Source organism: Heterodontus francisci, chromosome 4 (genome assembly GCF_036365525.1).
Source record: "Heterodontus francisci isolate sHetFra1 chromosome 4, sHetFra1.hap1, whole genome shotgun sequence".
NCBI lineage: Eukaryota > Metazoa > Chordata > Chondrichthyes > Heterodontiformes > Heterodontidae > Heterodontus > Heterodontus francisci.
This window is the reverse complement of record NC_090374.1, coordinates 13776097-13800436: the sequence shown is the minus strand read 5'-3', so window position 1 is coordinate 13800436 and position 24340 is coordinate 13776097. Positions and strand designations below refer to the sequence as shown.

General features: G+C 44.8%; 1 protein-coding gene across 7 annotated transcripts in view; it reads left to right on the top strand.

Moving 5' to 3' along the window:
- Positions 1 to 24340, top strand: part of znf131 (zinc finger protein 131) — a 108901-nt gene that overhangs the window by 22182 nt on the left and 62379 nt on the right. For 3 of the 7 annotated variants that reach the window (XR_010974834.1, XM_068029172.1, XM_068029176.1), the window contains exons 2-3: positions 5295 to 5473; positions 14408 to 14513. The exons of 1 other annotated variant lie outside the window; for it this stretch is intronic. Coding sequence is in view for 2 of the 6 variants with exons in the window: in XM_068029172.1 (XP_067885273.1) it covers positions 5433 to 5473; positions 14408 to 14513 (147 nt within the window). In the remaining 4 variants the exon portion in view is untranslated. The remainder of the gene's footprint in view (positions 1 to 5294; positions 5474 to 14407; positions 14514 to 24340) is intronic. 3 more of the 7 variants (XM_068029173.1, XM_068029174.1, XM_068029178.1) reach the window with 1 other exon arrangement.

Below are 24340 nucleotides of genomic sequence, written 5' to 3'. Positions count from 1 at the left end.
TAGGGCGAAGTATACAAGAAGAAATCTCGGGTGCTTGTAATAAAAGGAGGGCAAAATCATGGCTGATTTTAATCTACGTATAAACTGGAAAAATTAAACTTGCAATAGTAGCCTGGATGAGGAGTTCATAGAATGCTTTTGAAATAGTTTCTTAGAGCAGCACGTTCTGGAACCAACCAGAGAGCAGGTTATATTAGACTTGGCTTTGTGTAATGTGACAGGATTAATTAATGACCTCAGAGTAAAGGCACTTCTAGGTAGCAGCGACCACAATATGATTGAATTTTACATCCAGTTTGAAAAAGAGGAGTGGGTCCAAGATTGGTATTTTGAACATGAATAGAAACATAGAAAATAGGAGCAAGAGTAGGCCATTTGGGCCTATTCCGCCATTCAAAAAAGATCATGGCTGATCGTCTAATTCAGTACCCTGTTTCCGCTTTCTCCCCATATTCCTTGATCCCTTTGGCATTAAGAAATATATCTATCTCCTTTTTGAATATATTTAATGACTTGGCCTCCACTGCTTTCTGTGGTAGAGAATTCCACAGGTTCACCACCCTCTGAGTGAAGAAATTTCTCCTCATCTCGATTCTAAATGGCATACCCCGTATCCTGAGACTGTGACCCCTGGTTCTGGACTCCCCAGCCATCGGGAACATCCTCCCTGCATCCAGCCTGTCTAGTTCTGTTCGAATTTTATAGGTTTCTATGAGATCCCTTCTCATTCTTCTAAACTCTAGTGAATATAGGCCTAGTTGACCGAATCTCTCCTCATATGTCAATCATGCCATCCCAGGAATCAGTCTAGTAAATCTTCATTGCACTCCATCCATGGCAAGAACATCCTTCCTCAGATAAGGAGACCAAAACTGCACACAATACTCCAGATGTGGTCTCACCAAGGCCCTGTATAACTGCAGTAAGACATCCTTGCTCCTGTACTCAAATCCTCTTGCAATGAAGGCCAACATACTATTTGTCTTCCTAACTGCTTGCTGCACCTGAATGCTTGCTTTCAGCGACTGGTGTATAAGGACACCCAGGTCTCGTTGCACCTCCCCCTTTCCCAACCTATCACCATTCAGATAATAACCCGCCTTTCTGTTTTTACAACCAAAGTGGATAACCTCACATTTATCCATGTTATACTGCATCTGCCATGCATTTGCTCACTCACCCAACTTCTCCAAATGACATTGGAGCCTCTTTGCATCCTCCTCACAGCTCACATTCCCCCCCTAGCTTTGTGTCGTCTGCAAACTTGGAAATGTTACATTTAGTTCCCTCACCCAAGTCATTAATATATGTTGTGAATAGCCGAGGCCCAAGCACTGATCCCTGCGGTACCGCAGTAGTCACTGCCTGCCACCTGGAAAAAGACCCGTTCATTCCTACTCTCCTGTCTGTCAACCAATTCTCAATCCATGCCAGTATATTAACCCAGTCCCATGTGCTTTAATTTTGCACACTAACCTCTTATGTGGGACCTTATCAAAAGCCTTCTGAAAATCCAAATACACCACATCCACCGGTTCTCCCTTATCTATTCAACTAGTTACATCCTCAGAAAACTCCAGTAGATTTGTTAAGTATTATTTCCCTTTCATAAACCCACGCTGACTTTGTCCAATCTCGTTTATGATTTCCAGGTGTTCTGCTATCACATCCTTCATAATAGACTCTAGCATTTTCCCCACTACTGATGTAAGGCTAACTGGTCTGTAATTCCCTGTTTTTTCTCCCTCCTTTTTTAAATAGTGGGGTTACATTTGACACTCTCCAATCTGTAGGAATGGCTCAAGAGTGGATAGAATTTTGGAAGATGACCATCAATGCATCCACTAATTCCATCGTCACTTCCTTTAGTACTCTGGGATGTAGATTATCAGGCCCTGGGGATTTGTCAGCCTTTAACCCCATTAATTTCCCTAACATTTTTTTTTACTAATACTGATTTCCTTCAGTTCCTCCCTTTCATTGGACCCTTGGTTGCCTAACATTTCTGGGAGGTTATTTGTGTCCTCCTTTGTGAAGACTGAACCAAAGTATGTGTTTAATTGTTCTGTCATTTCTTTGTTCCCCATTATAAATTCCCCCGTTTCTGACTGTAAGGGACCTACATTTGTCTTCGCTAATCTTTTTCTCTTCACAAATTTATGGAAGCTTTTACAGTCACTTTTTATGTTCTCCATAAGTTTACTCTCATACTTTATTTTCCCCTGCTTAATCAACCTCTTTGTCCTCCTTTGCTGAATTCTAAACTGCTCCCAATCCTCAGACTTGCTGCTCTTTCTGGCAATTTTATATGCCTCTTCTTTGGATCTAATACTATCCCTAATTTATTTTGTAAGCCACGGTTGAGCCACATTTCCGGTTTTATTTTTGCACTGGACAGGAATGAATAATTGTTGTAATTCATGCACACATTCTTTAAATATTATCCATTGCCTAGCCACTGTCAACCCTTTTAGTAAAGTTCCCCAATCTGCCATAGGCAACTCGTGCCTCATACCTTCGTAGTTTCCTTTATTTAGATTCAGGACCCTAGTTTCAGATTCAACTACTTCACTCTCCATCTTAATGAAGAATTCTATCATGTTATGGTTGTTCCTCCCCAAGGGACCCCGCAGAACAAGATTGTTAATTAATCCTTTCTCATTGCACACTACCCAGGCTAGGATAGCCTGTTCTCTAGTTGGTTCCTCAATGTATTGGTCTAAAAAACTGTCACGTACACACTCCAGGAAATCCTCCTCCACAGTATTATTGCTAATTTGGTTTGACCAATCTATATGTAGATTAATGTCACCCATGATTACAGTTGTATCCTTATTGCATGCGTCTCTAATGTCCTGTTTAATGTCATCCCTTACATCTCCACTACTGTTTGGGGGCCTATAGATAACCCCCACCAATGTTTTCTGCCCCTTGGTGTTTCTTGGCTCCACCCATACAGATTCCACATCATGATTTTCCGAGCCAATATCTTTCCTCACTGCTGCATTGATTTCCTCCTTTACTAATAACGCTACCCCACCTTCTTTCCCTTTTTGCCTGTCCTTCCTAAATATTGAATACCCCTGGATGTTAAGCTCCTATCCTTGGTCACCATGCAGCCATGTCTCTGTAATTGCAGCTATATCATAACCGTTTATATATATTTGCGCTGTTAATTCATCTACCTTATTGCGAATGCTCCGCGCATTAAGACACAATGCCTTTAGACTTGTCTTTTTAACATTGTTAGTCATCATAGCTTTATTTTGCATTACGGCCCCATTTGTTTCTCACTCTTGTTTTCTCTGCCTTCCACTTTTGCTTCTTACCTTTCTGTCTTCCATTTCTACCCTTGTTTCCCCCTCCTCTGTCTACCTGCTCAGATTCCCATCCCCCTGCCATTCTAGTTTAAACCCTCCCCGACAGCACTAGCAAACACCGCCCCCCGAGAATTGGTCCTGGTCCTGCCCAGATACAATCCGTCCAGCTTGTACTGGTCCCACCTTCCCCAGAACCGGTCCCAATGTCCCAGGAATCTGAATCCCTCCCCCCCACACTATTTCTCCAGCCACGTATTCATCTGATATATCCTGCTATTTCTGCTCTCGCTAGCACATGGAGCTGGTAATAATCCTGAGGTTACTACCTTTGAAGTCCTACTTTTTAATTTACGTCCTTACTCCCTATATTCAGCTTGTAGGACCTCATCTCTTTTATTACCTATGCCGTTGATACCGATATGTACCACGACAACTGGCTGCTCACCCTCCCCCCTCAGACTGCCCTGCAGCCGCTCAGAGACATCCTTGACCCTAGCACCAAGGAGGTAACATAGCATTCTGGTGTCTCTTTTGCGGCCGCAGAAATGCCTGTCTGTTCCCCTAACAATTGAGTCCCCTATCACTATAGCCCTGCTACTCTTCTTCCTCCCCTCCCATGGTACCATGAACTTGGCTCTTGCTGCTTTCCCCTGAGCCATCTCCCCCAACAATATCCAAAGTGGTATATCTGTTAGAGAGGGGGATGGCCACAGGGGACTCTTGCACTACTTGCCTTCCTCTACTCTGCCTGGTGGTCACCCTTTCCCTTTCTGCCTTTGCAGCATTTGCCTGTGGTGTGACCACCTTGCTTAATGTGCTATCCACGACGATCTCAGCATCGTGGACACTGGAAGCGTCCCTGATTTCCCACATAGCACAGGAGGAGCATATCACGGGTGTGAGCTCTCTTGCCGTGAATTATCTTTAGATTACTTAGTTACTCCCTTTAATTAGAAAATACTAATTACGTTCGGGGCCTTGTTCTACTCCAAACACTACCCACTACAGTCTAAAGTTGTAATTGACTACTTAATAATTTTATTCAATTATTTATTTTATTTTCCTTTTTTTAGTATATTTTATTAAGCTCACCGCTCATTCCTTTACTATTTTAAACGTTAGGATTAGAATGGACCTTAATCACTTACCAGATACTCACCAAACAGGTAGTTTCTTCCCTGCTCTCTCTCTTGATTGTGACGTCACTCTGATGTCACTTTTCGATTTTCCCCCGGCTGCGCTCTTGCTGCTCCCACTGTGCTCCTCTCTGTCTGTCTCCGACTCTGGTTTGGCGTGCTTTTTGAACCTCCGCTCCTCAGGCTGTACTCCTCTCTGTCTGTCTCCGAGTCTGGTTTGGTGCGCTTTTTGAACCTCCGCTCCTCAGGCTGAGCTCCTCTCTGTCTGTCTCTGACACTGGTTTGGCGTGCTTTTTGAACCTCCGCTCCTTGAGCTGTGCTCCTTTCTCTCTCTCTCGGACAACTATGTGGGCATGAAAGCTGTGCTAGCTGAAGCGAAGTGGGTTACTAGGTTTAGAGATAGATCAATAGAGAAGCAGTGGCAGATATTTAAGGGGATATTTCAGAATACCATGAATAAGTATATTCCTACTATAAAGAAAAATTCTAAGGAGAGGACCCACCATCTGTGGTTAACTAAAGAAGTTAAGGAAAGCATCAAACTTAAGGAAAAGCATATAATTGTGCAAAGATGAGTGGCGGTTCAGATGATTGGTCAGAATATAAAGAATGGCAGAGAATGACTAAAAGGTTAATCAGGAGAAAGAAATTATAGTATGAGAGGAAGCTAATTAGAAATATAAAAACGGAGAGCAAGAGTTTCTACAGGTATTTAAAAAGGAAAAGAGTAAGTAAAGTTAGTGTTGGTTCTCTAGAGAGTGAGACAGGGAGCTAATAGTAGATAATAAGGAAATGGCGGATGCAGTTAACAAATATTTTGCTTCTGTCTTCACTATAGAGGATACTAAAAACATTCCGGCGATAGCTGTAAATCAGGAGGTGGAAAGAAGAGAGAAACTTGGTGAAATTACAATCACCAGGGAAGCGGTACTGACCAAACTGATGGAGCTGTGGGCTGACAAGTCCCTGGGTCCTGATGGACTTCATCCTAGGGTCTTACAAGACATGGCTAATGAGGTAGTAGATGCGTTGGTGATAATTTTTCAAAATTTGCTAGATTCTGGTAAAGTTCCATCAGACTGGAAAGTAGCAAATATAACCCCTCTATTCAAGAAGGTGGGGAGGCAGAAAACCGGTAACTATAGGCCAGTTAGCTTGATGTCTGTTGTGGGGAAGGTGTTAGAATCGATTATTAAGGAGGCTATAGCTGGGCACTTAGAAAAACGCAAGGTAATCGGGAATAGCCAGCATGGTTTTGTGAAAGGGAAATCATGTTTAACCAATTTATTGGAGTTCTTTGAAGGAGTAACATGCGCTGTGGATAGAGGGGAGCCTGTTGACATACTGTACTTGGATTTCCAGAAGGCATTTGACAAGGTGCCACATAAGAGTTTATTGCGCAAGGTAGGAACTCATGGTGTAGGGGGTAACATATTAGCATGGATAGAAGATTGGCTGGCTGGCAGAAAATGAAGAGCATTGTTACGATCAGGTGAGAAAGAGGTCTAGGGTTCTCTTTCAGCCTTTACCTGGTCTTACTGTAACAGGGTTTAATTTTAAACACACTGTGTTTTTAGATCTCTCTTGGTGAATCCTTGTTCACCGCATTCCAATTATAAGGCAAAGAAACCAACACAACAGGTTTTCTCAGGTTTAAAGAAGAAAAGTGAAATTTATTAAACTTAAACTCTAAGTCAGTTAATGCCTACAGATGCATGATGCGCCCATGCTAGCATGCACACGTGATACACACATGCAGATATGAACAGAAAGATCAGAAGAAAAATAAAGTGGAAAAGTTTGAGGCAATCTCTGAAGAGGGTTTTTTGGTACTGTGCTTTGAGTTCGCTGTAGAATCCTTGATTGCAGGTAGATCTTACTTTTCGTTGGGGCCTAGTATTCTTCTTAAACTTTGTTCACTGTAGGAGACTTTTCTCTCTTGGGGTTCATGTGTCTTCCGTAGGTTCTGGAGTTCCATGAGAAAGAGATGGGAGCAGACAGGAGAGGCAGTGGCGAGCCAGCCAGGAGAGGTCTTTTCAATCCAGAAGCAAGCAGCTTTCTGCAGACCCTCAGTTCAAATGCTGCAATTCAAAAAAAAACCCAGACTGCCAAGCAGGTTAGTCATGTGACTAACTGGTTTGACCACATCTGTTTTGACAATTGTATTGGAGGAGGGGATAGCTCCTTTGTTCCATGCACTGTCTGTTAATATGCAAAAATGTCTTTCTAGCAAGGGGCCTGTCAACCCCTTGTCACAGGCCTTCTTTTCTTCCCAGCAGCAATTTGAACTTTAATGTCCATGTGGTGAAATTAATGTGCCTCATTCTTGGCAGGTTGGGGCCTGCATGTCACCTCCACACCGAGGGGAATGAAATGTGATTCGGGAAAAGCGCATTTCATTAAAAGGGTCGAGAAAAATGTAAGATACAGAAAAAATCGTGCATTTCTCTCATTCTTTACCATTCATTCATAAATCCTAAAACTTATTAAAACTTCCAGTCTTTTCTTGGTGCCAATGCTGCTTTAATTGCTCCCTTCTGGGGATCCCAGTAAACATGTGGTTCTTTGGGGAAGTTTTTCTTCAGTTTGCCCATTTCCATGACTGGGGCCTTTATTCCTGCTGAGGTCTGCCAAGGTGGCGGGAATTAGATTTACTTAGCCCTAAGTTGGAGTTTCCCCCCCCCCCCAGGAGAGTCAGTAGTGGGCAGCTCCATCTTGAACTCTCTTTTCAGTGCTTTGCTGAGTCATGCAAAGACTTTAGATTTTAGGGGAGGGGCTGTTCCCTTTTTCTCTGATTGTGGGGCAGGATTCTTTGTTAATCTCCCCTTCGTTCTCTGGGACACTCCTGCCTGCAGGTATTTGTGCAGACTCTACTGCACTCCCCTCTGGCATTTCGACTAGGTGAGGCATCACCCTCACGGTTTCTGTACCCCCCAGAGGTCTTTCTTTGTCCCTGAAGGTTCCTGTAAACGCTGTTTGCAACTCTGGTGGGGTGCTTCCAGTCTCTGCAATTACATAGGAGGATGTGTGGTCTAACGTTTCACATTTTTCGGGGTTGGCTGACCGGACAGTAGGGATTTTCGTCCGGGATTCCCCCAGACTTCCTTTAACCTGCCCTCTTGGTCACTTTTTCTACTTTCCTTTCTAAACCTTTGCCTGCCTTGTGCCTGTCTGCTCCCTTTTGTTCTCGGCGGGGGTCCCTTGTAGTTCACCAGTCCTCTGCTCAAGGGTCCTCCTAACACTGGTGCAGATTTTACTGTAGGTTGGGGGTTTCCCCTCAACCTGGTACATGTGACAACTCCTGCAGTACTCCGCCACATCTTTGTGGAGTTTTGACCAGTGAAACTGGTGTCTTATGCGGGCTTTGGTCTTTCGTATACCAGCATGTACAGCCACTGTAGTCTCGTGGGCCCTTCTTAATAGTTCTCTCTGGGGCAGCACTGCCTGGTGAACTACTGTCCACTCCTTGCTCTCAGGTGTGTGAGGAGAACTCCATTTCCTCATCAGTACCTCATTCTTTAAATAGTAGAAATCAGGGACTCCCTCTGCTTCACGTTCAGACAGGGCAGCCTGTGCTAACTCTCGCAATACTGGGTGGGCTCGCTGAACCTCAGCTGGGGAAAATCCATTTCATTAATTCCCTTTGGCTCCTAACTTTGCAAAGAAAGTCTCGGACGGGCAGACCTCATGGTCATCTGCCTGCAGTACCAATGCAGTTTCCTCTGGGGGAGCTGGTTTGTTCATGGCCTGATCCACTACACCTTCAGGGACTCTGCAGGGGTCCATCTCCTGCCACTTCCTGACCTCCGGCGGTCTTTCTTTCACAACTGGGGGGTGGGCTACCACCTTTACCCCCGCCAGATCATTACCTAGGAGCAGGTCAACTCCATCCACAGACAAACTAGACACAATCCCTACGGTCACTGGTCCCGAAACTAGGTCCCACTCCAGGTGCACCCGGTGTACAAGTACAGGTATACACTGCCCTCCAATACCATTCACCACCATTTTGGTGTTCACTGCACTCTTTGGGGGCAAGGTAAGGCTTTTCCCAATAAAAGGGATCTAATGACCCCTGTGTCCTTGAGAATTGCTATGGGCTTGCTGGCCCCACTCGAGGGGTATGGGGTTACTTTCCCTTTAGACACAAAACCCTGATAACCTTTAGGAATCCTATTAAATTTTCCTGCACTTGCAGCCGTACGCTTCCTGGATCTCACTCTTACTGCAGTTCAGGCCACAGCTTGTTCTGCTGTGCTTACCATCAGGGTCCCGTCTTCACTGAGCGGGTGTGTCCTGATTAACCCTACCAGTTTTCCCTTTAGTTTCCAGCAGTCAGCTTTTAAATGCCCTGCTTTATAACAATGGAAGCACACAGGTCTCCAGGTCTCACCCTTGATCACAGCACCTTCCTTTTTGGCTGGAGTGTGTCTCCTGCTTTCTTTTCTCTCCCAGGACTGCCTGGGCTTCTATCACCTTCCCACCATTTGTCCTTTTCGGATTTGTGGGGGTGACTAGGAAATGTTCTCCCCTGGGAAACCGACTTATAAATGAAAGCAAACTCATCGGCCAGAACGGCTGCTTGCCGGGCTCTCTGGACCTGCTGCTCCTCTATATGAGTCTTTATTGAGAATGGGAAAGAGTTTTTAAATTCCTCTAGCAGAACTACTCCCCTGAGATTCTCATAGCTGAGCTGTACGTTAAGAGCCCTCAGCCACTGGTCAAAAGCCAGCAGCTTCTTTCAAACTCCAGATAAGTTTGATTAGCTTCCTTCTTGAGGGTTCTAAACTTTTGGCAGTAGGCTTTGGGTACTAATTCATATTCCCCGAGGATAGCATTTTTGGTCAGTTCATAATTTGTTGAACTGTCATTTGGCGACAGGGAATAACCCTCATGGGCTTTTCCAGTTAACTTGCTTTGTAGTGAAAGAGACAAGGTCTCAGCTGGCCATTTTAGCTTACCAGTTTCTCAAAAGACACAAAAACTTCTCTCTACATCTTCCTCATTGAATTTTAGGATTAGCTGAGCTAGTTTTAACAATTCTGTACTCAGCCCTGAATTACGCTCCTCCATATTGGCCATGCTTTCACTGGGGTTTCTCTGTCTCCCCCTAGTTAATTCAAGCCACTTCAACACTCTTTCTTCGCATTCTTTCTGGAATATTATTTCTCTTTCCCTCCTGTTTTTCATTTTTTTCATGTTCCTTCTGGAAGGTCTCCCTCTCCTGCCTCTCTCTTTCTCTTTCTCTTTCTTCTAATTCACGTTTCCTTTGTTCCAGTTGTATCTTTCTAACAACACCCTGTCAGAGTCTGCTTCTAACCCTGTTTTTGCTTCTTTAGATTCAAGGGAAAAATGGTTGGCCACTAGCCTTAGGAGTTCAGACTTCCTAGCATTGCCACGTACAATGATCTCGCACTGCTCAACCATTTTCCTCGACTCTTCCATAGACAGTGCTTTTAACTTATCCCAAGTTACTTCATCCTGGCTTGGAGAGCTACTTGCTTCAGTTGCAGACGTGTTAGTATTCAATTGCACACAACCACAAGAAAACGTGTATTAAAATCTTGCTCTTTTTTTGATTGGGAACAATTTGGCTTCCAACTTCCAATTTCTCTCATTTGTGGGCAAATTTTCAGACACAAGCACCCAGATTTTTGTTACGACCAGGTGAGAAAGAGGTCTAGAGTTTCCTTTCAGCCTTCACCTGGTCTTAATGTAACAGGGTTTAATTTTTAAACATACTGTGTTTTTAGCTCGCTCTTGGTGAATCCTTGTTCACCGCTTTCCGATTATAAGGCAAAGAAACCAACACAACGGGTTTTCTCAGGTTTAAAGAAGAAAAATGAAATTTATTAAACTTAAAAGTCTAATTCGGTTAACGTCTATGGATACACGACGCACCCGCGCTAGCATGCATACGCGATACACACGTGCAGATAAGGACAGAAAGAGCAGAAGAAAAATAAAGTGGAAAGGTTTGAGGCAATCTCTGAAGAGGGTTTTTTGTTACTGTGCTTCGAGCTCGCTCTAGAGTCCTTGATTGTAGGTAGATCTTACTTTTCGTTGGGGCCCAGTATTCTTCTCAAACCTTGTTCACTGTAGGAGACTTTTGTCTTTTGGGGTTCATGTATCTTTAGTGGGTTTTGGAGTTCCGTGCGAAAGAGATGCGAGCCAGCTAGGAGAGGTCTTTTCCATCCCGGAGCAAACAGCTTTCTGCAGACCCTCAGTTCAAACTCGACAATTCAGAAAAAACCCCAGCCTGCCAAGCAGGTTAGTCATGTGATGAACTGGTTTGACCATGTCAGTTTGTGGATTGTATTGGAGCAGGGGATAGCTCCTTTGTTCCATGCACTGTCTGTTAATATGCAAAAATGTCTTTCCAGCAAGGGGCCTGGCAACCCCTTGTCACAGGCCTTCTCTTTTTCCCAGCAACAATTTGAAATTAATGTCCATGTGGTGAAATTAATGTGCCTCATTCTTGGCAGGTGGGGGCCTGCATGGCAGTATGCATAAATGGGTCCTTCTCTGATTGGCAGGGTGTGACGAGTGGAGTCCCCCAGGGGTCTGTGCTGGGGCCTCAACTTTTTACAGTTTATATCAATGACTTAGATAAGGGAAGCGATGGCATGGTAGCTAAATTTGCAGATGACACAAAGATAGGTAGGAAAGTATGTTGTGAAGAGGACATAAGGAGGTTGTAGACTGATATAGATAGGTTGAGTGAGTGGGCATAAATCTGGCAGATGGAGTATAATGTGGGAAAATGTGAAGTTGTTCACTTTGGCTCGAAGAATAAAAAAGCAGAGTATTACTTAAACGGAGAACGACTGCAGAATTCCGAAGTGCAGAGAGATCTAGGTGTTCGAGTGCATGAGTTACAAAAAGTTAGTGTACAGGTACAGCAGGTAATAAAGAAGGCTAATTGAATGCTTTCCTTTATTATGAGAAGAATTGAAAATAAAAGTAAGGATGTTGTGCTTCAGTTATACAGGGCATTTGTGAGACCACATCTCGAATACTGTGTGCAGTTTTGGTCTCCTTATTTAAGGAAGGATGTAAATGCGTTGGAGGCAGTTCAAAGGAGGTTTACTAGATTGATTCCGAAGAAGGGTCGCTGACCCGAAACGTTAACTCTGCTTCTCTTTCCACAGATGCTGCCAGACCTGCTGAGTGATTCCAGCATTTCTTGTTTTTGTTTCAGAATTCCAGCATCCGCAGTATTTTGCTTTTATTTTACTAGATTGATACCTGGAATGAGCGGGTTGTCTTATGAGGAAAGGTTGCACAGACTGGGCTTGTTTTCACTGGAGTTTAGAAGAGTGAGGGGACACTTGATTGAAGTTAATAAGAACCTGAACGGTCTAGACAAGATGGATATGGAGAAGATGTTTCCTCTTTTGGGGGGGAGTCCAGAACTAGGGGACACAGTTTTAAAATCAGGGGTCACTCTTTTAGGACAGGGATGAGGAGAAATTTTTTCTCTGAGGATTATAAGACTACAAAAATCTCTCCCGCAGAAGGTGGTGGAGGCGGGATCATTGAATATTTTTAAGTTGGAGGGAGAAAAATTCTTGTTAGGCAAGGGAATCAAGGGTTATAGGGGTAGATGGGAGCATGGAATTTGAAACACAAACAGATCAGCCATAATCTTATTGAAATGCTGAGCAGGCTAGAGCAGCCAAATGGCCTACTTCTGCTACTAATTCGTATGTTCGTATGTACAAGGCATAAGTCAAGAGTGTGACGGAATACTCTCCACGACCTGGATGGGTGCAACTCCAACAACACTCAAGAAGCTTGACACATCCAGGACAGAGCAGCCCACTTGATCAGTACCCCATCTACCACCTTCAACATTCACTCCCTCCACCACCGACGTACAGTGGCAGCAGTGTGCACCATCTACAAGATGCACTGTAGCAACTCACCAAGGCTCCTTCGACAGCACCTTCCAAATCCGCGACCTCTACCAGCTAGAAAGACCAGGGCAGCAGACGCATGGGAATGCCACCACCTGCAAGTTCCCCTCCAAGCCACATACCATCCTGACTTGGAACTATATCGCCATTCCTTCACTGTCGCTGGGTCAAAATCCTGGAACTCCCTTCCTAACAGCACTGTGGCTGTACCTACACCCCAGGGACTGCAGCGGTTCAAGAAAGCAGCTCACCACCACCTTCTCGAGGGCAATTAGGGATGGTAATAAATGCTGGCCTAACCAGCGACGCCCACATCCCTTGGATGAATAAAAAAAGTACTCACATCATATCTCGTTCACCGATCACCCCTGTGCTCGCCAACTTACAATGGCTCCCGGTTAACTAATATCTCGATTATAAAATTCTCATCCTTGTTTTCAAATTGCCTTGCCCCTCCCTATCTCTGTAATCTCCTCCAACCCCACAACTTTCGAAGCATACGGCATGCTTGCCTTCATCGGTCGGGGCATAGAGTATAAACATTGGCAAGTCATGCTGCAGCTGTACAGAACTTTAGTTAGGCCACACTTAGAATATTTTTTTTTAGAGATACAGCACTGAAACAGGCCCTTCGGCCCACTGAGTCTGTGCCGACCAACAACCACCCATTTATACCAACCCTACAGTAATCCTATATTCCCTACCACCTACCTACTAGGGGCAATTTACAACTGCCAATTTACCTATCACCTGCAAGTCTTTGGCTGTGGCTTGCGTGCAATGCTGGTCACCACACTACCAGAAGGACGTGGAGGCTTTGGAGAGGGTACAGAAGAGGTTTACCAGAATGTTGCCTGGTCTGGAGGGCATTAGCTATGAGGAGAGGTTGGATAAACTCGGATTGTTTTCACTGGAACGACGGAGGTGGATGGGGCGACATGATAGAGGTTTACAAAGTTATGAGTGGCATGGACAGAGTGGATAGTCAGAAGCTTTTTCCCAGGGTGGAAGAGTCAGTTACTAGGGGACATAGGTTTAAGGTGAGAGGGGCAAAGTTTAGAGGGGATGTGCGAGGCAAGTTCTTTACACAGCGGGTGGTGAGTGTCTGGAACTTGCTGCCGGGGGAGGTGGTGGAAGCAGGTACGATAGCGACGTTTAAGAGGCATCGTGACAAATACATGAATAGGATGGGAATAGAGGGATACGGTCCCTGGAAGTGCAGAAGGTTTTAGTTTAGGCAGGCATCAAGATCGGCGCAGGCTTGGAGGGCCGAATGACCTGTTCCTGTGCTGTACTGTTCTTTGTTTTTTTTTATCTGCGCTTCTCTAATTCTGGCCTCTTGAGTCCTCAATTTTAATCTCTGCACCATTTGTCTGGAATACTCTGGAATACCCTCCCTACATCTCTCCCCTTCTCTACCTCGCTTTCCTCCTTTGAGAGATACGTACATATGTACGAACATACGAATTAGGAGCAGGAGTAGGCCATTCGGCGCCTTGAGCCCGCTCCGCCATTCAACAAGATCATGGCTGATCTGATTGTAACCTCAACTCCACATACCCACTTACCCAAATAACCTTTCACTCTCTTGCTTATCAGAATCTATCTACCTCTGCCTCAAAAATATTCAAAGACTCTGCTTCCACTGCCTTTGGAGGAAGAGAGTTCCAAAGACTCACGATCCTCAGTGAAAAAATTTCTCTTCATCTCTGTCTTAAATGAACAACCCTTATTTTTAAACAGTGATCCCTATTTCTAAATTCTCCCCTAAGAGGAAACATCCTTTCAACATCCACCCTGTCAAGACCCCTCAGGATCTTGTATGTTTCAAGACATTCCTTGAAACCTATCTCTTTCACCAATCTTTTGGTCATCTGCCTTATTATCTTCTTATGTGGCTCAGTGTTGAATTTTGTTTTATAATGCTCCTGTGAAGTGCTTTGGGATGTTTTATTACTTTAAAGGCATTTAATAAATATCGATTGTTGTGGTCGTGTCTGCTCGACTGACACCCAACCCTCTTGTTTTGCAGGCATCTCAAAAGTCAGTCAGCAACTCCTCTCACTCACAGCTATTTGAACAGAGACCCATCAGAAAAAAGCAACAACTGTGGGCTATATGTAAGCGTTCTGCATGAGGTGAGTTTGGATGGTTTTAACTTAGTTAAAACCTGCCTTGCATATTGCCTTCCATTATCTTGATACTGAGCACAAAAACAAACATTCAAGAAACAAACGTACAACTTTCATCTGTATAGCACCTTTAACACAAGAAAAGGTTCCAAGCTGCTTCACAGGAACAATATCAGACCAAAATGACATTGAGTCACAGAAGGAGGTACTAGTGTAGGTGACTGAAAGCTTTTTTAAAATTCATTCATGGGATGTGGGCGTCATTGGCCAGGCCAGCATTTATTACCATCCCTAATTGCCCTTGAGAAGGTGGTGGTGAGCTGCCGCCTTGATCCGCTGCAGTCCATTTGGGGTAGGTACAGCCACAGTGCTGTTGGGAAGGAAGTTCCAGGATTTTGACCCAGCGACAGTGAAGGAACGGCGATACAGTTCCCAGTCAGGATGGTGTGTGACTTGGAGGGGAACTTGCAGGTGGTGGTGTTCCCATATATTTGCTGCCCTTGTCCTTCTAGTTGGTAGAGGTCATGGGTTTGGAAGGTGCTGTCTAAGGAGCCTTGGTGCATTGCTGCAGTGCATCTTGTAGATGGTACACAGTGCTGCCACTGTGCATCGGTGGTGGAGGGAGTGAATGTTTGTAGATGGGGTGCCAATCAAGCTGGCTGCTTTGTCCTGGATGGTGTCGAGCTTCTTGAGTGTTGTTGGAGCTGCACCCATCCAGGCAGGTGGAGAGTATTCCATCACACTCCTGACTTGTGCCTTGTAGATGGTGGACAGGCTTTGGGGAGTCAGGAGGTGAGTTATTCGCCTCAGGATTCCTAGCCTCTGACCTGTTCTTGTAGCCACGGTATTTATATGGCTACTCCAGTTCAGTTTCTGGTCAATGGTAGCCCCTAGGATGTTGATAGTGGGCGATTCAGCGATGGTAATGCCGTTGAATGTCAAGGAACAAAGAACAACAAAGAACAGTACGGCACAGGAACAGGCCATTCGGCCCTCCAAGACTGCGCCGAACTTGATGCCTGCCTAAACTAAAACCTTCTGCACTTCCGGGGTCTGTATCCCCCTATTCCCATCCTGTGGTGATGGTTAGATTCTCTCTTGTTGGAGATGGTCATTGCCTGGCACTTGAGTGGCGCGAATGTTACTTGCCACTTATCAGCCCAAGCCTGGATATTGTCCAGGCCTTGCTGCATTTCTACACGGACTGCTTCAGTATCTGAGGAGTCACGAATGGTGCTGAACACTGTGCAATCATCAGCGAACATCCCCACTTCTGACCTTATGATTGAAGGAAGGTCAGTGATGAAGCAGCTGAAGATGGTTGGACCTAGGACACCACCCTGAGGAACTCCTGCAGTGATGTCTTGGAGCTCAGATGATTGACCTCCAACAACCACAACCATCTTCCTTTGCGCTAGGTATGACTCCAGCCAGCGGAGGGTTTTCCCCCTGATTCCTATTGTCCTCAGTTTTGCTAGGGCTCCTTGATGCCATCCTCATAGCTGTATTTTTCCAGTCCTGGCAACATCCTCATAAATCTCCTCTGTACCCTCTCTACTGCAATTACATCCTTTCTGTAATGAGGTGACCAGAACTGCACACAGTACTCAAGTTGCGGCCTAACCAATGGGTTATATAGTTCCAGCATAACCTCCCTGCTCTTATATTCTATACCTCAGCTAATAAAGGAAAGGATTTCATATGCTTTCTTCACCACCTTATCGACCTGTCCTCCTACCTTCAGGGATCTATGGACATTCACTCCAAGGTTCCTCACTTCATCTACACTTCCCGGTATTTTTCCATAAATCGTGTTTTCCTTTGCCTTGTTTGACCTCCCCAAATGCATCACCTCACTCTTCTCCAGGTTGAATTCCATTTGCCACTTTTCTGTCCATCTGACAGACCATCAATATCTTCCTGAAGCCTACAGCTATCCTCCTCGCTACCTACCACACAGCCAGTCTTTGTGTCGCCTGCAAATTTCTTGATTATGCCCCCTATATTTACGTCTAAATCGTTTAGATATATACCACAAAAAGCAGGGGACCCAGTTCCGAGCCCTTTGGAGCACCATTGGAAACAGCCCTCCAGTTGCAAAAATACCCGTCAACAATTACCCTTTGTTTCCTGCCACTGAACCAATTTTGTATCCACCTTGCTGTATTTCCCTGGATCCCATGGGATTTTATTTTTTTAACCAGTCTGCCATGTGGCACCTCGTCAAAAGCCTTGCTAAAATCCACGTAGACCACATCAGCTGCACTACCCTCATCTACCTTCCTTGTTTCTTCTTCAAAAAATTTGATCAAGTTGGTCAAACAAGATCTTCCCGTAACAAATCCATGCAGACTTTCCTTGATTAACCTGTGCCTTTCTAAGTGACAGTTTATCCTGTCTCTCAGAATAGATTCCAATAATTTGCCCACTACTGAGGTTAGACTGACTGGCCTGTAATTATTCTGTCTATCCCTCGCTCCCTTTTTAAACAGAGATACAATGTTAGCAGTTCTCCATCCTCCAGCACCACACCTATATCCAGTGAGGACTGGAAAATGATGGTCAGACCTTCTGCTATTTCCTCTCTTGCTTCTTTTAACAGTCTGGGGTACATTTCATCGGGCTAATCCCATTAATACTTCCTCTCTCCAGATGTTTATCACATCCAATACTTCACACCCCTCATCCTTAACTACAATATATGCATCGTCCCCCTCTTTTGTGAAGACATAGGCAAAGTATTCCTTGAGAACAATACCAACATCTTCCACCCCTACACATGGGTTACCTTAGAGTCATAGAGTTATACAACACAGAAACAGGCCCTTTGGCCCATTGTGTCTGTGCCGGCCATCAAGCACCTAACTATTCTAATCCCATTTTCCAGCACTCAGCCCGTAGCCTTGTACGCTATGGCATTTCAAGTGCTCACCTGAATACTACTTAAATGTTGTGAGGGTTCCTGCCTCTACCACCTCTTCAGGCAGTGCGTTCCAGATTCCAACCACCCTCTGGGTGAATTAATTTTTCCTCAAATCCCCTCTAAACCTCCTGCCCCTACCTTAAATCTAAGCCCCCTGGTTATTGACCCCTTCGCTAAGGGAAAAAGGTTCTTCCTATCGAACCTATCAATGCCCCTCATAATTTTGTATACTTCTATTGTGTCCCCCCTCAGCCTGCTCTTTTCTAAGGAAAACAACCCTAGCCTTTTCAGCCTCTCTTCAAGCTGAAATGCTCCAGCCTAGACAACATCCTGGTGAATCTCCTCTGCACCCTCTCCAGGGCAGTCACATCCTTCCTATAGCGTGGTGGCCAGAACTGTACACAGTACTCCAGCTGGCGGGTTTGCTCGTGCTGTTGGGAGGAGTTTAAACTAATTAGGCAGGGGGAGGGGACGCAGACCTAGCAGAATAGGGACACAGCTAAACACAGGAAAGCAAACAAGTCAGAGGGAATACAGCAGAAGTAAGTTTCAAGGGAGTAAGACCAGGATGGATGGCCTCTACTTTAATGCCAGGAGTATTACAGGTAAAACTGATGAGTTAAGGGCAAGGATTGACACGTGGAATTGTGATATAGTAGCCATCACGGAGACATGGTTGAGGGAGGGGCAGGATTGGCAGCTCAATATCCTGGGATATAGAATCTTCAGGCGAGACAGAGAAGGGGGTAGAAGAGGAGGGGGCATTGCAATATTAGTTAAGGAATCAGTTACTGCAGTAAGGAGAGATGATATCTTGGAGGGGGCATCAAATGAAGCTTTATGGGTAGAGTTTAGGAATAAAAAAGGGACAGCCACATTGCTAGGTGTTTATTATAGACCCCCAGATAGTCAGCGGGAAATTGAGGAGCAAATATATGCGCAATTCGCAGAGGTGTGTAAAAATAATAATCGGGTAATTATATTAGGTGATTTCAACTTTCCCAACATTAATTGGGATAGTCATTGTGTTAAGGGCTTAGATGGAGTGGAGTTCTTAAAATGTATACAGGAGAACTTTTTATCTCAATATGTAGAGGATCCAACAAGGGAGGGTGCAGCGCTGGACCTAATTCTGGGGAATGAAGCTGGACAGGTTGATGTGTTGGTCGGGGATCATTTTGGTGATAACGACCACAACATGGTACAATTTAAGCTTGTTATGGAGAAAGAAATAGACAAGTTGCAAAAAATGGTTTTGGATTGGGGGAGAGCGAATTTTAGTAAAATAAGGCAGGATCTGGCCAAGGTAGAATGGAAAGAGTTACTTGTCGGGAAATCTACAGAAGAGCAGTGGGGGACACTCAAAAAGGAAATGGGGAGGGGACAGGCCCAACATGTTCCCTCCAGGGTAATAGGTGGGAGCAACAAGCCCAGAGAACCATGGATGACAAGAAACATTCAGGGTACGATGAGTAGGAAAAGAGAGGCTTTTAGCAAATATAACGAGAGCAAATCAACGGAAGCACTAGTGGAGTACAGAAAGTGTAGGATGGAGATTAAGAAAGCAATTAGGAGAGCAAAGAGGGGATATGAGAAAGCTCTGGCTGGTAAAAGTAGGGAAAATCCCAAGATATGCTATAAGTATATCAATGGGAAGAGGATAACCAGGGAAAGAGTAGGACCCATTAGGGATCAAGGGGGAAATCTGTGGGTGGAGCCAGAGGACATTGGTAGGGTGTTGAATGAATACTTCACATCTGTCTTCACCCAAGAGAAAAAGGATGTAGATATGGAACTCAGAGGGAGAGACTGTGAGGTTCTTGAGCAAATTGTCATAGGGAGTGACAAGGTATTGGAGGTTTTGGAAGGCTTAAAAGTGGACAGATCTCCAGGTCCGGATGATTTGTGTCCTAGGATGCTGTGGGAGGCGAGGGTGGAGATTGCAGAGGCTCTGACCCAAATTTTTAATTCCTCTCTGGCCACGGGGGAGGTGCCAGAGGACTGGAGAACAGCTAATGTGGTCCCACTATTTAAGAAAGGTTGTAGAGATAAGCCAGGGAACTACAGACCAGTGAGTCTCACGTCAGTGGTAGGGAAACTATTGGAGAAAATTCTGAAGGAGAGAATTAATCTCCACCTGGAGAGGCAAAATTTAATTAGGAATAGTCAGCATGGCTTTGTCAGAGGGAGGTCATGCCGAACAAATTTGATTGAATTTTTTGAGCATGTGACCAGGCGTGTAGATGAGGGTAATGCAGTTGATGTAGTTTACATGGATTTCATCAAAGCCTTTGACAAGATCCCACATGGGAGACTTATCAAGAAAGCAAATGCACATGGGATACAGGATAACTTGATAAGATGGATTTAAAATTGGCTTAGCTGTAGGAGACAGAGAGTGATGACAGATGGCTGTTTTAGTGACTGGAAGCCAGTGTCCAGTGGCGTACCTAACGGATCTGTGCTGGGTCTCCTATTGTTTGTCATTTATATAAATGACATAGATGACTATGTGAGGGGGGGTAGGATCAGTAAGTTCGCGGATGACACAAAGATTGGCCGAGTGGTTAACAGTGAGGTTGAGTGTCTTGGGTTACAGGAAGATATAGACAGGATGGTCAAGTGGGCAGAAAAGTGGCAGATGGAATTTAACCCTGAAAAGTGTGAGGTGATACACTTTGGGAGGAGTAATGTTACACGGAAGTATTCAATCAATGGCCTGACACTGGGAAGTTCCGAGGAACAAAGGGACCTTGGCATGTTTGTCCATAGATCTCTGAAGGCAGAAGGGCAGGTTAATAGGGTGGTGAAAAAGGCATATGGGATACTTGCCTTTATCAATCGAGGCATAGATTACAAAAGCAGGGAGGTCATGTTGGAGTTGTACAGAACTTTGGTAAGGCCACAGCTGGAGTACTGTGTGCAATTCTGGTTGCCACATTATAGGAAGGATGTGATTGCACTGGAGGGATTGCAGAGGCGATTCAACAGGATGTTGCCTGGGATGGAACATTTAAGCTATGAAGAGAGGTTGGATAGGCTTGGATTGTTTTCGCTGGAGCAGAGAAGACTGAGGGGTGACCTGATCGAGGTGTACATGATTATGAGGGGCATGGACAGGGTGGATAGGGAGCAGCTGTTCCCCTTAGTTGAAGGGTCAGTTACAAGGGGACACAAGTTTAAGGTGAGGGGCAGGAGGTTTAAGGGGGATTTGAGAAAGAACTTATTTACACAGAGGGTGGTGACGATCTGGAATGCACTGCCTCAGAGGGTGGTAGAGGCGGGTTGCCTCACATCCTTTAAGAAGTACCTGGATGAGCACTTGGCACGTCATAACATTCAAGGCTATGGGCCAAATGCTGGCAAATGGGATTAGGTAGACAGGTCAGGTGTTTTTAGTTTTAGAGATACAGCACTGAAACAGGCCCTTCGGCCCACTGACCATCAACCACCCATTTATACTAATCCTACACTAATCCCATATTCCTACCACATCCCCACCTGTCCCTATATTTCCCTACCACCTACCTATACTAGGGGCAATTTATAATGGCCAATTTACCTATCAACCTGCAAGTCTTTGGCATGTGGGAGGAAACCGGAGCACCCGGAGGAAACCCACGCAGACACAGGGAGAACTTGCAAACTCCGCACAGGCAGTACCCAGAATTGAACCCGGGTCACTGGAGCTGTGAGGCTGCAGTGCTAACCACTGCGCCACTGTGCCGCCCTAAGGTGAGGTGAGAGTGCCCTTGACATCAAGGCAGCATTTGACCGAGTATGGCATCAAGGAGCCCCAGCAAAACTGAGGTCAATGGGAATCAGGGGGAAAACCCTCCGCTGGCTGGAGTCATACCTAGCGCAAAGGAAGATGGTTGTGGTTGTTGGAGGTCAATCATCTGAGCTCCAGGACATCACTGCAGGGGTTCCTCAGGGTAGTGTCCTAAGCCCAACCATCTTCAACTGCTTTATCAATGACCTTCAATCATAAGGTCAGAAGTGGAGATGTTCGCTGATGATTGCACAATGTTCACCATTCGTTTGCGGCCACAGAAACGCCTATCTGTTCCCCTTACAATTGAATCTCCTATCAGTATGGCTCTTCCACTCTTTTTCCACCCCTCCTGTGCAGCAGAGCCATCCATGGTGCCATGAGCTTGGCTGTTGCTGCTTTCTCCTGGGTGGCCATCCCCCCAACAGTTTTCAAGTGATATATCTGTTTGAGAGAGGGATGGTCACAGGGGACTGCTGCACCACCTGCCTGCACCTGCTACTCCTCCTGGTGGTCACCCATTCCTTTTCTGCCTCTGCAGTCATTACTGGAAGTGTCCTTGATTTCCCACATAGTGCAGGAGGAGCATATCATGCGGCTGAGCTCTCTTGCCATGACTTAGCCTTAGATTAAGCTCCTCAATTACTCCCTTTAATTTAGTGTACTAATTACGCTATGGACCTTATTCCACTCCAAACACTATCTACCACAATCTAAAATCCCTACCTTTACTTTTAATTCAGCTATTGAAAGTAGTAAAAAAAAAAGGGTAGAAGTACCCACCTGTTCCTACTTACCAATCAGCTGCCTCCCCTTGCAATGCGTGACCTTCTGAAATGTGACGTCAGTCGTGGAACTCTCTCGCTATCCCTGTGAGAGTGTGCGAGATTATGCCTCTTTTAAGCCGCTGGAACTCCCGCTCGCCAATGCCTGTCTCCTTGCAGGTCCGCCTTGGTCTTTTATGGACCCTACTCTCTCCTTAGCTATTCTCTTACTCTTAATGTATTGATAAAATATCTTTGGGTTCACCTTGATTTTGCTTGCTAATATTCCTTCTTGACCTCTCTTTGTTTTCCTAATTTCCATTTTGATTTCACCCCTCCACTTGCCATACTTCTCTCGGCTTTCTGTATTTCACTGAAGCAATTGCAGTTCAATTCATTACTGGAATTTGGACAAGCAGGCTGATGAGACAGATGCAGTGGAGGGGTCAAGAGAGGTCAGGGTGGAGTTGAATTTGGCATTGCCTGTGTCCATGTGGAACTGAAGGTCGTGTCTTTGGATGATGTTGCTGAGGGACAGTATGTAGATGAAAAATACTGCGGGACAAGGACAGGTCTTGAGGGACTCCAGAGGTAATGGAGCAGGGCAGGAAATGAAGCCATCACAGGAGATTCTTTGGTTATTTCTGTCTAGGTAGGAGTGGCAGCAGGCAAGGACAGAACAACAGAGGGGCATTGGAGCAGGATTGTGAGAAACTGCTTCAAAGGCTGCAGAGATATTGTGAAGGTTGAGGATGGATAGTGCAGCAGACTAATTAAGGCCATTTCGGTGCTGTGGCAGGAGCAGCAACATGATTGTAGATATTCAGACATGGAATTGTGGGAAAAGCTGAGCATGGATTTGGGAGATATTTGTGTGTCAAGGATGTGGAGAGGAAATTTGCAAAGTCACAAGGGTCAAGGGTGGTTAATTTCAGACGAGGGTGATGACAGTAGATTTGAAATGCAAAGAAACCATTTACAATATCAGCTAGCACGAGGGATAGAAAAGGAACTTTGGTAGTTAGAAGTTTAATAGAAATACTAAGAGAGCAGGGACTGGGTCTCGTGGACAAGATGAGCTCAGAAGAGAGACTGTAGAGAAACTAGAGAAAGATGTGAATGAAATCCATGATAACCTCTCTCTTGCTGCTGGAGGTGATAGTGGAGGGGTTCAGGAGATGATTGATCGTGGAAAAGAGAAGCCAGAGTTTACCCTTTGCATTCCAGGATGATCCTGGAGTGGTGAGCACTTTTGGCAGAGGAGAGAAGGGTCCGATGGTGCTTGATGTGGTCCAGCCAGATCTGGAGATGCATCATATAGGTTCAGGTGTGCACCTCTTGGACGTAAGGGAATGAAGATGGACGGTCATATCCTGGAAGAAGTAGAGAAGCAGTTGCAGACATTTAGGGAGATATTTCATAACACTCAACAAAGATATATTTCAATGAGAAGGAAAGACTATGAGAAGGATGCACTATCAATGGCTAATTAAGGAAGTTAGGATGGTATCAAATTGAAAGAAAAGGTGTACAATGCTGCAGAGATTACTAGTGGGCCAGAAGATTGGAAAAAAATTGAAACCAGCAAAGGATGATTAAATACTAAAAAATAATGAGGAAGAACTAAGAGTATGAGAATAAACTAGCAAGAAATATAAAAGCAGACAGTAAAAGCTTTTACAAATATATAAAAAGGAAAGGAGTGGCTAAAGTAAGTGTTTGTCCTTTAGAGGATGAGACTGGGGAATTAATGAGAAAGAAGGAAATGGCAGAGATTTTGAACAAGTATTTTGTATCTGTCTTCATAGTAGAAGACACAAAAAGCATCCCAAGAATAGCAGAAAATCAAGGCAAAAGGGAGGAAGGAACTTAAAACGGTCACTGTCACTAGAGAAAAAGTACTTGAACACTAGTGGGACTAAAGGCTGACAAGTCTCTTCGACTTGATGGCCTGCATCTTAGGGTCCTAAAAGAAGTAGCTGCAGCGATAGTAGATGCATTCATTGTAATCCTCCAAAATTGCCTAGATTGTGGAAAGGTCTCAGTGGATTGGATAACCGGGATTGTAAGAAGGGGTGGGGGTGATGCAGGCGACAGAAAGCAGGAAACTGTAGGCTGTTAGCCTAATATCTGTCATTAGGAAAATGCCGGAATCCATTATTAAGGAAGTAGTAGCAGGGCATTTAGAAAATCATAAGACAACCAAGCAGAGTCAACATGGTTTTATGAAAGGGAAATCATGTGTTTGACAAATTTATTAGAGTTCTTTGAGTATTTAACAAGCAGGGTGGATAAAGGGGAACCAGTAGATGTAGTGTATTTGATTTCCAAAAGGCATTCGATGAGGTGCCACATGAAAGGTTACTGCACAAGA